Genomic DNA, 14,368 nt, shown 5'->3' on the forward strand with positions numbered 1-14,368 from the left:
AATGAAGTAACACAAATATTTTTCATTTAAAATTTAAATAGAAAGTTTCATTAATTTCTTACTCCTGTATATCCGTATAATGATTATAAGTCAAACTAAAACATTTATATCTCATGTTAAATAAAAAATATAAGATTTTTAGAAACATCTAATCTTTTCTATGTTGTAATACATATAATACAGTGAAATCAAAATATTCAGTTTCAAGTACACAATAAACAAAAAATTCATTACAAAAAAAAAAAAAAATCGAATTTCTATAAATTTTTTTCCAAAAATTCGAATATGTATCAATGAACAAGGTATAACGATGTTAATTTCATTCAAGTTTAATTAGTTATATAAAAATGCAATCGTATCAATTCTGACTAAAACAAAACACCAATGAAAAACAACAACAAAAGTTTCTTAATATCTCTTAATATCAAAAAGTAATCTCATATAAATTTATAGTCAAAGTTGGTTCTTTCAAGCTGCAGGAATCATAAAAACCGAAACATTCCTTAGGTATGCATTACACTGAACTCTCAAGCGACAACATTTTGGAAACTTTCATTTTTTAAGAGAATAAATACATTCTTAGCAAATTTACAATTCTAAACTATATATATATAATAGTTTAGAATATAGTATAGTTTATACACTTAATATAGTTTATACATTTGTTTGGAATACAATATGTGAAATTAGATAAAATTGAAGGATCAATTGAAATTATCCTAGTATTTTTAATTAAAATTATTTATTCAATTATTTTTATTTGCAGATTTCTATTAATGAGTAGCCAAAAGACATATACAATTAATATTTTTAGTTTAAATTCTACTTTCAATCTATTAACAAAAGCGATTATGTTTTTAAGAAGATCAATTGTTTTAGATATAGAAATGAAATCTTGGCTTAAAAATTCTTAAAGAAACTTAAAGAATCGATTTCAAATTTCGATTTAGAAACCTTATTCATCCATTATCAAATTCAACTCAATGATATAATTTTACATTTAATTTAACAGCCATATCGTATGCTTAATTTAATATATTAACTAAATAACATTACTATCATTTCATACTGACAAAAGTTGATGGGCAAAAACTAAAGAAATATTCATTTTCAGCATATGATGTACATATAAAATTAGTTAAAAAAATCATTTACCCCAAATTTGTGTTGGTCTGTTTTTTTAAATAGCATTTAGCAATTTTTAATATTTTCTACTTTCATTCATTTAGAGTTAAGAAAAATTCTATTAACTGTCAAGTTTGAAATACTTTCTTTTCTACTCGCATACCTAAAATCTCACAGCTTTTAATTAAACAAATTTCAGATTTAAACGAATATTCGGAAATGAAGAAATTCTAAAACGAAGGTTCCTTAAATGCGTCGGAATAGTGAGAGCTCATAATAAAGTAAAAATAAAAGGTACATATTATAAGTATACATAAATTGAATATTATTTTGTAGTAAGCATAAAGGATTCTTTACAGCGATTTAAAACTTCTGGAAAATCTAAAGCGAATCATTAAAACAAGTTTGGTCAGGAACGTCATTTTCATACGGAAGGAATATCAGGATTCCTATTATAACAGCGAAACTTGCAGAAATTTTTGATTATGGATTAATAGAAGCCATAAACCATACTTAACCTTAAATCTGAACGTCCTGAAGAATGGAGTTATAAATATTTCTGAAGTAATCGACGCTTACACTTCTGAACGGGTGCAACACTTATCGAGTAGTGAAGTAAATATGTTTCCGAAGTAAAGAAGTCCTAACCCATTTCAACTATGATATTCGTCAACTTTGATAAGCGATATTCCGATAGCTATAATATTAGGTGTTATTATTTGTTATTGTTAAAATAATATCTAGATTATAATAACTCCAAAATTTTTAATATAATCTCTGTCAAGCTTGATTTTTTCTCGCGTTATACGAGGATATTGTAGTTATGCAATAGCCGTGTCTTCTATGCAATAGCCGTGAAAGTTCAAGATACTCCAAGAATTTTACACAACGTTTGTAATTGAACATGTACACAATCTCAAACGTATCATATAGCTTGCTGATTCAGTCTTGAACATTTAGTGCCAGCAATTGTACATTCCTCAAATATATTAAAAAGATATTTTGTGTTTACATACGTCCAGATTTTATGCTTTCAACAAGATAATATGTCACGATATTACCGCTTTTGCATTTCTATTCAATTATAATTTGTTTTTTGCACACTTTATATTTTCCAGAAGTTAATGCACGAATTTGTAGAGCTTTCTGTATGAAAAAACACTGAAAGATAACAATCAGCTTCTAATGGCAACTAATTAAATTTTCATTCTCTCGTGAATCCACAATGTATATTTCATTATTTCTCTCAAAGTGCAGACTTTCTGACGGAAGAAGACATCACATGAATTTGTTATTATTCACTGAATTTGTCAGATACAGCAGACTCGTAACTTTCTGTCTAATGGTGGAAGGACAGGCTGGATAACAAAAAAGACAGTTAAACTGGAATTCGGCCAGTCATACGCATTACTTACTTTATCCATATCATTGAAATCTTTTGTATATAAATAACTTATTTATACTTGTATCACTTATTTGCACACATTTATTTATATTTTCTGATTTTGGAACATGTCATTACATTATAAGTATTTGTTATATATTATATGTTTTAATAACGCATTATTGGCATAACATTATTTTTACAAAAAATAATTCCAAAGATAAAAGTATTATGCTTATTTTACGTTGAATTATTTTATTAATTTAACTGCAGCAAATATAAATCGTGTGCTTTGTCTAGCATACACGAATATACTTTTAATTAAGTAAAATATTAATTAACATAGACTTGATTCTTAAAAATATATTAAAGTTATTTAATTGTTCTCTAATAAGTGATAACACATATGTAGGCATCGGATGAAATAATCAAAACAGTATATGTTTTATAAAAATGTCTTTCCCCAGATCTTCAATTTTCCCTTTTGGCCCTTTTCAGTCACCCTGTATGTACCGCTACATTCTTGGTCTAAGTAGTTCTAAACAGGTTTCGTTTCTTAATTATTACTGTCATGCAGCCCATTGGTGGTTTTTCCGGAGTTAAAAGTGGCGATGGACAGATCCATTAAATGGATATTATTGACTTAATCAACAAATAAACAAATATGTAAAAACTATAAATTGTTTGAATAAAAAAATATTAGGATTATAATAAAATTTCATCAAGCATAAATTGACAGATTCTTGTCTGTTTCATTAATTTCATTTGGTTATAATAACAGTTATAAATACTGTTGCACAAAAGCGGAGCTGCAATCATAAATTAAATAAAAACATATGCATTTTTGCAAAGTTATTAAAATAAAAAAAACTATAAAATAAGTAATTGATATATTATTAATTCTAATATAAATTAAAAAGATGCTGAAATGTGAAATTAAGTGGGTCATTTTATTGTAAAAAGGGGTCTCATAGTGTACATTGCATAGGGTTGCAAAGTTCTTAAATCCGCCATTTGTATTGCTTCAAATATAAAACTGTATGATACATTAACAGAGGAGTTCAGAGTCTACTGTATTAACCTTTCTTCAGTTTTGTCAGTCAATACCAGTATAAAACAATTTCGCTCTTTGAAATGACATTTAAAAGATTTCTACAAACTCTCTTTCCAATCCAGTCAACTATTAAAATTCACTATAGAGATAATGCAAGACAAAATGTATTCCAAAATATTGCATATAAAAGACAAGATCATAAGCATAAGGGTAAAAACCTTCATTATAAAATTCCAAAGCAGGTTCGTGGTTACACAGTCTCAAAGATAAATTACACGAGGTAAAACATTAAAAATAAGTAAATCAACAACTATATTCACTTGGACAATTCTAAAACTAGAGTGGACATAGTACATAAGCGTGTTTGGTTCTTTTACCATGCACATGAGCAGATGTTGAAGTTAATATTTTTCAAAGAACTAAGTGGATTTTAAAGCTTCTATGCTACATAAAAATTGCTAAGAATTCCTGACTGAAGAAGCCTTCAAAAAGGGAAGCGATGCATTTAAAGAATAGCTTTTTGCTGGTCCTCTTTTTTCTTATCACATTTCTTTAAGATACAGATTAGGCTTATTTACAAATTACAAAGTCATTCCATTGCATAAAAATTAATAATAGGAAACAGTTATGAAGTCCATCATAGTGTTATAATTTCTGCTGACTACAAGCGTTCATATATTTTTCGAACAAAGAAAAGCATTTTATTTGATATTTTGGATTACAGGGAATTTAAAAGGAAGAACAAAGTTTAAAACCATGTTAGATTATTTTGAATGAAGTATTTTTCAAAAGACGCTGAATGTAGCTAGAAAAGCTAAACTGCTAGAGAAGTAGATCCTTATGTTTTAGTACCCAACTCCAAATGTGATAAGAAGCAGGTTTTTTGGGACATACTGCTGTTAGCAATTTCAAGATGGGAATAAAAACATCTATTTTCCGATATTACGAAGGTTTTTATACATGTGGTAAACAGACCTTTAAAAGGAATCGCAACTGTTGTGCACCAGAATGTTCTGAAATGGGACATTCCTTTGCTAATGATGAAGTTTGATACAATAAAGGCACAGACTGAAATATCATAACTATCTCAAATAATTGCCCAAAAGCAAGAAGTAACAACAAGTTTTGGTTATGAACATTGCATGGCGTGAAGGACTTTAAGCAATAACAATATCACACATCACTTTCAAAGCTTCTAAATTTAAAAAAGATGGGCATTGTTTTAATCTCATGAAATATTTTCATTAATTTTTATTACAGAAAATGGTAATATATATATATTTTGGACGATTGACTTTGTTATATATTTTGTGATAAAAAATGTTGGCGAATTTATCATTTTTTTTCAAAACTTTGTTCTACTTTAAATGCCTTGTAATTCAGACTTCATTTTCATTATATCTATTAATAGCTTAAGTTGGAATTGCATTCTAATCACATTTATTAAAAATATAATGTCTTGAAAGACAGAATTAAATCCAATTCGGAATTAAGTGGAGATTATTCTGGATCTCAACTTAAAATTTTGAATATTAAAAAAAACTGTTTTATTTATTTACTCGTCTAGATTAAAAAAAAATAAGCACATACTTAAAAATACATTAACACACTATTTGATTATTTTCAAATACTTAACATTCTTTTAAAGCAATCAGTTATAGAACTCACAAGTTATGCGATTGAAATAGTGTAATATAAAAAGTGCTTTTGAATTACTTTCTAAAGTTATTGAAGCTATTTGCGTATTTACTTCAGACAATATGCTGGGTGATGCTTAATTCTCAGTGAAAGGATACTTCATGTACTTTTTGTGATGTTTAAAGAAAGAAAAATATATTATGCACTGCAAATTTTGCATAATTTAAATAATTATCCTTATTTTTCCTTAAGTGATTTAGAAGAAAAATTTTTAATCAGGTGATTACTTTTCTCGATTATATTAAGTAATATCTTAATCTTTTAAGTCATAAAAGTTTTTGAAATTATTCTCTGCCCAAGCTTAAGATATTGATTTTTTTTATATCGTTTAGATTGAAGCTGAAATTCCAGATTATAATAAGGATTTTAAGAAAACTAGTATATTTTGGCTCTGGAAATTTGGCACTTCATCTCAGGAAAAGCACAGATCTGAGAATCACGGAGGAATGAATCGATACATGTGTTCTGAATTAATCGGAAACTTGTTTCAAGTGTAGCATTCATTACTTATTGCCACTTTCGGCGAATGGAATAATTTAGAATCCCTAAACCCAAAAATAACTTTTCAGAGCCAATATATGGAGGAGTTTTTAATTTGTATTACAAACCTCATGAGACAGAAATTAATTTTTAATATGACCTTTGTCTATCGTTAAAAATTTGATACTTATTTGCCAATTTTTTACATACTAAGAATATTCACTTTTAGATTTATTGAAGTTGTTTTAAAAGTAATAAATATAATATGAAAATGGTTTTAAATAATTATCTTTGATATTTCGTTCCAATGTAAATCTTTGATATATATATCTTTTACTGTTTTGTAATTACTTTGCACCTTTTGGTATTCACAGCAATCTTTTAGGAATTATTTAATAAATTTATTAATTTAATAGTATAAATAATATATTGTATAAAGACATTGCAAAATTGTTCTTTACATTTTTATACCTGTATGTTGGCTTAAATACGACAACAACAAAAATGGCTCTTAAAAGAATATGGTACTTTATGCTGTATATTGAAGCAAACTGATGTGCAAAATAGTACTTGAATGAATTTGACAACTATTTGGATCTGAAGTTTACCGTACAGGAATTTATTTGCTCCACAATTTGAGTACTGCTTCATCTATTAAATCCAATAATACATAGTAATACCAGCATTCAATACACCATTTGCTCAGCAGTATACGTTTTTTCTTATTATTTTTTGACATAGTATTTCGAAGTTTCCTTTTAGTTAAAATTAAAAACTCGTCCATATGATTTACCGATTAATATGGATTTATTTTATTAACAAAAAAAAAATTCAAGTTCCTAGCCATTTTCATTGATCAATTATAAGTAAAACTGAAAATTTTAAAATTTGTTTATCATGAAAATAGAGTATCTAAATGACATTTTAAAAAGTTGCGTAGGATTTAAAAACCACTTTATTTCCGTCTTAAAAGGAATGATGTCTATATTCATGAATTTTAATTCTTGTATGTTTGACAATAATGGTTGCCAAAAGTTAAAATTTCTTTTTAAGTAAAAAATTTTTCTTTTAGATGTGGTTTATAAAGTTATTTGATATGATCAATGTGAACTTCCTCATAACTGATGTAAAATGTTAACAGTTAACGTAACATAAACAGTTAACAGTTAACATATTCTTAAAATTTGCATTTTTTCATTTTATAAAATACTTAAAGATTATTAACATTAAATAGTTCAAGTTTTTAGTTACAGTTTTTCAAAAATTGTTATATTTATATCCACTTTACAGTTTTTTTGTTGTAATTAATTTCCTTAGTAATTTATAAAAGTAGAAATATTTTCATAAAATTTAAATCACGGGTATCTTTTATAAACAGAAACTTTGCATTTTACTCATTGTAGGCATTGCATTTTCATTTTGACTTAAAAAGTGTTACGGTCTCAATTCTTAATCAAAAGATTTAAAATTCTAAGTTATTCATTTTTTCTGAATGGAAAAAGTTTTTTAAAAATAATACAACTTTTCTGTAAAATTTGATAATTTTTTATGGCTTTTTGTCCATTATAACAAATTTGAATCTTCAAAGTCAAAATATATTCTGGAGCATTTACTTTTCTTAGCATAGTTACTTTTAAGCCTACACTTTGTTTATAATGAAGTTTATAATTATATTTTTCCTTTCTGTATGAATTAATGTTACATTTCATTTTATCACAAATATTATAAAAATAAAGCAATGAGGGATATTTTGCTTTAGAAAAGAATCATAGCTAAATTTTTTTTATCTTTATCTTTCTCTCTTTTAATTAACAGGTAAATTAATTAATTGTGTTATTCACACTAATGCTTAAAAATGAAATCAAGCAATTGATTCTATCTTTTAAACATTATCATGCTTTTAAACATGTTTGGGAAAGCTTACACTGAAGCAGATAGCAATCAATATATATATAGCTGTCAGAAGTCAAAATTGCATTAATTTAAAAGAAAACAGGGAACATTGATAATACTGACTTACACAATACATAATATTTTTTTTTGTTATTAAGCATAAATTCTTTTTAACAAGATTTTATAAAAGTAATAGTTTATAAAATGGCATTTTATGATAGTATAAAGCATAACAATTTTCCCAAATTTTCTTTCAACAGTAAAATTAAAAAGAAATACCATTGTTGAATGAATGATATATATCTTATGTAATTCCAAATTATAGTTGGAATGATTTGATCCAATTGTGGTACACAGTAATAATATTTCTGAATAAAAACTAACACAAATACGGTTAAGTGTAGATCAGATATAATTATTAAAATGAAGGCGATCTTACTAAACCCACTTTTTTTGTTCCCCTAAACTTGAATCACTTAAGTGAACCCCAAATATTTTACTTTTTCAACAGAGATTGTGCTATATAATAGAGTGTCTGTGACAACAGCTGAAATGAATAACAATTAACGAATTAAAAAATGTAACAATTTAATCAACTATCCAAGAACATGGTATTTTTAAAATGCAACTTTTATTCTAAATGATTTATCCTTTTAGGATCTTTTTCATATTTTATAACTTAATTTAGAAGTATAAAATACACAATATCGCTTTAAAACATTATTGTATACAGATATAAGATTCATTCAAATCGAAAGCCATAAAATCCAGCTGTTTTGGACGTTTTTCCTATTTTATAACTGCCGATACACTATCGATGAAGCCAAGTTCAAAGAGAACACGAAGCTAAATTCAAAGAGAACATTTAATATAATCTGCATCAAACGCAATAGAATCTTACATAAGGTTTGGAAATATTTAAAGAAAATATTTGATTGCATTTTCCTAACCATGAGAAGACATAAGTGTTCTTAAAGTAGGTGCTTCATATGTTGACTGAGGCAGACAATCTAACGGTTCACCATTAGCCCTTCATTGTTGTTACGTTATATTGAATCTTTATTTCTTTTTTAGATACCGAGATGCATTTTGAAATGGATGCTATAAGATAATTGAAAAAGAAGACATCATATGTTTGTATTTGACGCCAAACGAAACATTCGCCAATAAAAGATACTGTTTTTAGTTAATGGTTCAACGTTAATCTTACACAGCTTGATCAGCTTGAAAATTGTTATAATAAAGTTCTGTCTCAGAAGCAGCTAGCACTTGTCAACAGAAATGAAATGATCCTTTTTCAAAACAACACCACGATCAACATATTTTATTCGGAACTTTTATTTCATCTGCCTGAATCACCAAACATAACTACTTCTGGCTATCACCTATTTTTGATAGTAGATATATTTATTTATCTAATAGCAGTTCTGTAACCAAGATGATGTCTTACAGGTGGTTTAACTTTTCTTCTTCTTTTTTTTTGGCTCGAGGGACAACAACTTTTTCAAATGCTCTATATACGAACTTGCAACATGGATATGTAATTTAAGCTGTATTAGATTATTTTGTTGAATAAAAAGCATTTGCACAATATTTTAGAGTTGTTATTTCTCGCTAATGCAGATATTTTCTTTTGAAAATAAAACATAAATTCTAAAATACTCATATTATTTTTTTCCAATTTCAATAAATTAATGAGAATATAATTTGAACAAATAAAATTTCAAATGTATCATTGCTATTGGAATTGAAATAATTATCATAATTCGTTACTGAACATATCGAACAGACTTTAAGTTAAGAATTTTGAAAAATCTCAAATCAATCAGTTCTGCACAATCTCTGCTAAAAAGATAACAATTTTATAACTTAAATGTTAACAATTATTTTGACTTCTAAGTTTCATTTTGAAAAATCTCCTAAACGAGGCCTTTTTTAAATATTTTTAGCAGCCGTTGCCTTGTGGTTAGATGAGGACTTCTGCTCGTTTGACTGCTTCGAGGGAACAGCTTTCGTCTTCATTGTTTTATTTTTGGACGTAGTGGGTTGGGGCCCAGCTTTTTTGTCATTCAATGTTGTATTCGATGCGGCACGATGAGGGGATCTATTGTTACCATTGCTGACCATTTTGGCTCTAGAACCTTTGCAGCAGGACTCCCTTACAGCCTTTGGTACTTCATCTGGAGGTATGTACTTTATTGCGCAGTAATAATCTAACAAAGAGTGGCAGATACTTTCTCCTAAGCGAAGATCTACGATTATTAAGGAAAGAAAAGGCAAAATTGCTTAAAACCAGTTTAAATTAAATAGTTATTTATTTAAGCAGATCAATCATTATATAATCAAAGATAATAGTAATAGATAGTAAAATATTAATGCATTCAGTGTTTTTTTTCTTTAAACAGTTTTAGAAATGATTTTCTGTTTTTCATTGATTATTTTTAATTTTACAAATAGTTAGATGTACACTTAATAATAGTAAATAGAAAATTTTATTACATATATTTATTTAATAAATAAAAATGTACATTATGAATGCATTTATTGTCAATGAAGCTCCACTTCAAAAATAATCCTCTCTGATATATTGTTATAAGAATTAATATAATCTCAAAATATGATTGAGAATATCTAAAAAAAAAAAAAAACCATTCACTTGAAATTTTTAATCTATTTAGAATAATTTACAATAATACAATTTTTTAAAGGTTAATTTCAGATCGAAATAAATAGTTATTGATTAATTTCTTTCATCGATTTCTCGATTTATTATTTTGAACCTTAATTCCGAAAGAAGATATAATTAAATTCTCAGATGAGTTTATAACATATAAAAAAGTGTCTGTAAAAGTTAGGTTTCAAATTCAGCTTGTTTATATTCAAATAAAACAGCGGTTCTTAACCTATGGGTCGCGACCCAAAATTGGGTCGCGAAGCATATTTCTTGGGTCGCGCTGAGTCGAACCAAAAAAGTTTCAAACATTTTTCATTCAGACAGAAAAGAAACACCCATTAGCATCTAAATTCTCTGAGTTGAAGTGGATTACTGAAGTTGTTTATTTGTCAGATATTTTATTTGAAATAAATAATCTAAATACGACTATGCAAGGACGTAATCATAATATTGAATTAACTGAAAAAATGACATGTTTTAAAAATAAACTCAAATGGAGAAATAAGGTTGAAGTAAAGAAACTTGCTTCATTCCCGACTCTTAATTTACTTGTTGAAGACAATAATATTGATATCACAGATTTTGAAATACAGAAAATTATTATTAATCATTTAGAAAAACTAATAGCAGACTTTGATCGATATTTCCCTGCAGACGATGTTTCCAAATATAATTGAGTTCGAATGCCATTTAATTTTGATGTAACTGATTTGCACGAGGAATTTGTTAATATTAATCAATTTCAAGAACAATTAATAGAAATACAAAGTGACCAAGCACTTCGATACAATTTCTACAAAAACACTGAATCTTTATGTGCTTTCTGGTTAAAATTAAAAACTGAAAAACCAGTAATTGTTAAAAAAAGCCCTAAAAGTATTATTGCCCTTTGCAACAACATATGTGTGAGGCTGGTTTTTTGGCTCTGTGTGTAATTAAAAACAATTACCGGAACAAGTTAAATTCTGAAATAGATATAAGGTGCTCCCTGACAAGCATTCAACCGAGGTTTGAAGATCTTTCAAAATGTATTCAAGCACACGGTTCTCATTAAAACTGTATGACTTGCATTTAAAATTTAAAAGACTTAACATATGTATTGATATTTCTTTTTTTTAGGAATAAGTTAAAATGTCAATTATTTTCAAAAAGTTATAAATATATTTTAATTTGGTCAATAAAAATTATTAAAAACACTTGATTATTAATTAAATTTTCCTTGGATCGAAAAGTACTTTTGTTTATCTTTATTATTAAAAAAAATGAATAAAAAATTTGTAAGTTAAAAAAAATCATCATCGCAGGATTGAAGATTTTTTATATATATTTCTTTTATATATATTTCACCGCTTAAAAAGGTTAAGAACCACTGAAATAAAGGATACACTCTTCTTCATTGTAGACGTGGATGGTGGTAGAATTTCCTTTCGGTACTTCGTAACCATGGAAACTCACTTCTAAAGTGTAACAATTTACCTTTTCGTTCAAAAAACCCGCTAAAAATCTGAAAGAAGAAAAGAATCAAAATGAATTTTTACTGCTTATTTGTAGTTAATGGAAAACAGCAAATTATTTGACCGAAAGATTTTTCTTATATTAAATGTTATCTAGTTGAAAATTCAGTTATTTTTCAAAAAACAATTTTGATAGACAAACTAATAATAGTATTTCGTATAGGAACAGACTGATTAAAAGATTGATTATACAAATTTGATAAAAAAAATCAGAAAAAATCACAGATATCTGATTTAAAAAATTGCGTCTAAGTTATCTTTTACCTTATATATGACCTTACCTTAAATAATTTGAATTATGGAAAATTTATAGTATTCAAAATAAACACCAATAATATAACTGTATTCTTAGGATTCACAGTTAAATATTGTGAAACGAGCCAAGTCTATAAGTCTATTTTTAGGATTCACTGTTAAATATTGTAAAACGATCCTTACTTGCCTTAATTTATTTCTTGTTTTGATTGTTTTCTTTTATTATATTCGATACCATTTCATGTGGAAAGTTTTAAATAAGGAGGAGACAGAGAAGACAGCCAAATTGGCGATTATTCCAATCTTAATCACGATCTCTGTGAACAACATCAAAATACTTCCTTTCAGATAGCGGTCTCAATGGGACCTTGAGACGAACAACACATCTTATGCTATCAAACTTGTTTAATCTTGGGCTTTATTACGAAGGTGGGATGAAAAGTTTCAAGCCTGACCTAGAGTTGGCTCTCCAAGAATTACTTTGACTAAATTATTTCAAAATATTTTCTTTATTTGATAATTCTTGCGTATTTTCAAAAATTTGTGTTTGGTTGTTTTTATACTGTGCTGTTTTAAAGCGTTCTTCTTTAGCTTTTAATTGAGTATGGAGAAAGCTGAAATGCGAGGTATGTTAAATATTTTTTTTATAAAAGTATTATCTCCAACGGATATTAAAAGTGGGTATATAATACACTTGGAGAATCTGCTCCTTCATTTACAACTGTTGAAACATGGGTTTCGGATTTTAAACGTAGTCGATAAGCACTCTGGATGCGAAGCGTTCTGGAAGATCAAAATCAGCCACTACAACCGAAATCGTTAGAAAAGTTCACAAAAATATTAGGAATGATTGCCGATTGAAATTAACGGAGGTTGCAGAGTCTGTTGGTATACCCAAAGAACGAACATACCATATTTTAAACGTTATTTTGGGTATGAGTAAATTGTCATTAAGATGGGTGACGCGTTTGCTGACCTTGGATGAATGTTTAGTTTAGTTATACTAACGTCCCATTGTAAAGCAACACTAGAGTATTTTGAGATGGACCTCGTAATTTTGAACCGCGGTCAGATGATGAGGACGACACCTGAGCTGGTATCCCCCTCTTCATATTACACCACACCAACAGGAGAACGTTTGGCCCTTACAGATTTAACTTGCAACAGACCCTTTTACATGACGGTTCTTTGGTGGAATCGGGTCTCGAACCTGAAACCCTTCTGCTCAAGAGCCGAGATCTTACCACCAGGCCACAGCGGCCCCACTCTTGGATCAAAAACTGCAGCGAATGACGTTATCGGAGCTGTACATTTGAAATCCAACTGATTTCTTGAGGCGTTTCGTTACTGCGGACGAGACATGGATCCGACACTATACACCAGAGACCAAACAGCAATAAAAACAGTGGCTAGCGAAGGACAAATCAGCACACACAAAAAAAGCAAAAAGTGAGTCATCTGCTGGAAAGTTTATGGCAACAGTTTTTTGTGACGTTAAGGGAATTTAATTATTGGATTATCTACACTCATGTCCAAAATTAAGGCCACAAAAATGTTTTTCAAAGTAATTCTAAATGGCTACCAGTAAAATTTAAACAAATTGTATTTTATATATTGTGAAGGACCGCTAACACGATATTAACCGTTTTTTGTGAGAAAAAATGTTGTTTAGCATTAGTTTTTGGGAAACTACTAAAATTAGACCGTTTAGGCATTTGGGATTTTTGCCTGTAATTTTGTGAATATTGCATTAAAACAAAAATTTTAACCTTTTCCAGTGAGAATGAGTTCTCATAATCGTTTAGACGATGTCTTGAGATGGAGAACTGTTAGTAGGCTTGAAGCTGGGCAGTCTCAAGCGGAGGTGGTTCGATGGTTACAAGTGGCACCGAATGTGGTATCCAAGTTGTGGAATCAATTCTAAACAAGTGGTACTCTAACCAGGAAGGCTGTCCAAGGCCGTCTCAGAGCAAAGACGCCTGCACAGGATCGCTATTTGGCATTAAGCGCACGACGGCATAGGCTGACAACGGCTACTCAACTTGCTCATGCTCTTGCTGCTGCGTCTGGAATAAGAATTTCCAAACAAAACGTATACAGACTTCTAGCTGAAAGGGCTCTTTATGCCCGGCGACCATTTGAGTTCGTCCCTTTGACTGCATCCAACAGAAAAGCCCGGCTGTTGTGGTGCCTAACATATCAAGTCTTGGGCACAGCAAGATTAGGGGCGTGTTCGTTTCAGTGATGAGTCGCGATTTACCACACAGAGTGACACGTGTCGAATATTCATC

General features: G+C 28.6%; 1 protein-coding gene across 1 annotated transcript in view; it reads right to left on the reverse strand.

Moving 5' to 3' along the window:
- Positions 1 to 9,569: 9,569 nt before the first annotated feature.
- LOC129962199 (cytosolic carboxypeptidase 6-like) overlaps positions 9,570 to 14,368 on the reverse strand; it is a 93,194-nt gene continuing 88,395 nt past the window's right edge. Inside the window, exons 6-7 of the mRNA XM_056075939.1 lie at positions 11,694 to 11,812; positions 9,570 to 9,886 (exon numbers count right to left, since the gene is read on the reverse strand). Coding sequence (XP_055931914.1) covers positions 9,570 to 9,886; positions 11,694 to 11,812 — 436 coding nt within the window. The remainder of the gene's footprint in view (positions 9,887 to 11,693; positions 11,813 to 14,368) is intronic.

Source organism: Argiope bruennichi, chromosome 2, assembly GCF_947563725.1.
Source record: "Argiope bruennichi chromosome 2, qqArgBrue1.1, whole genome shotgun sequence".
NCBI lineage: Eukaryota > Metazoa > Arthropoda > Arachnida > Araneae > Araneidae > Argiope > Argiope bruennichi.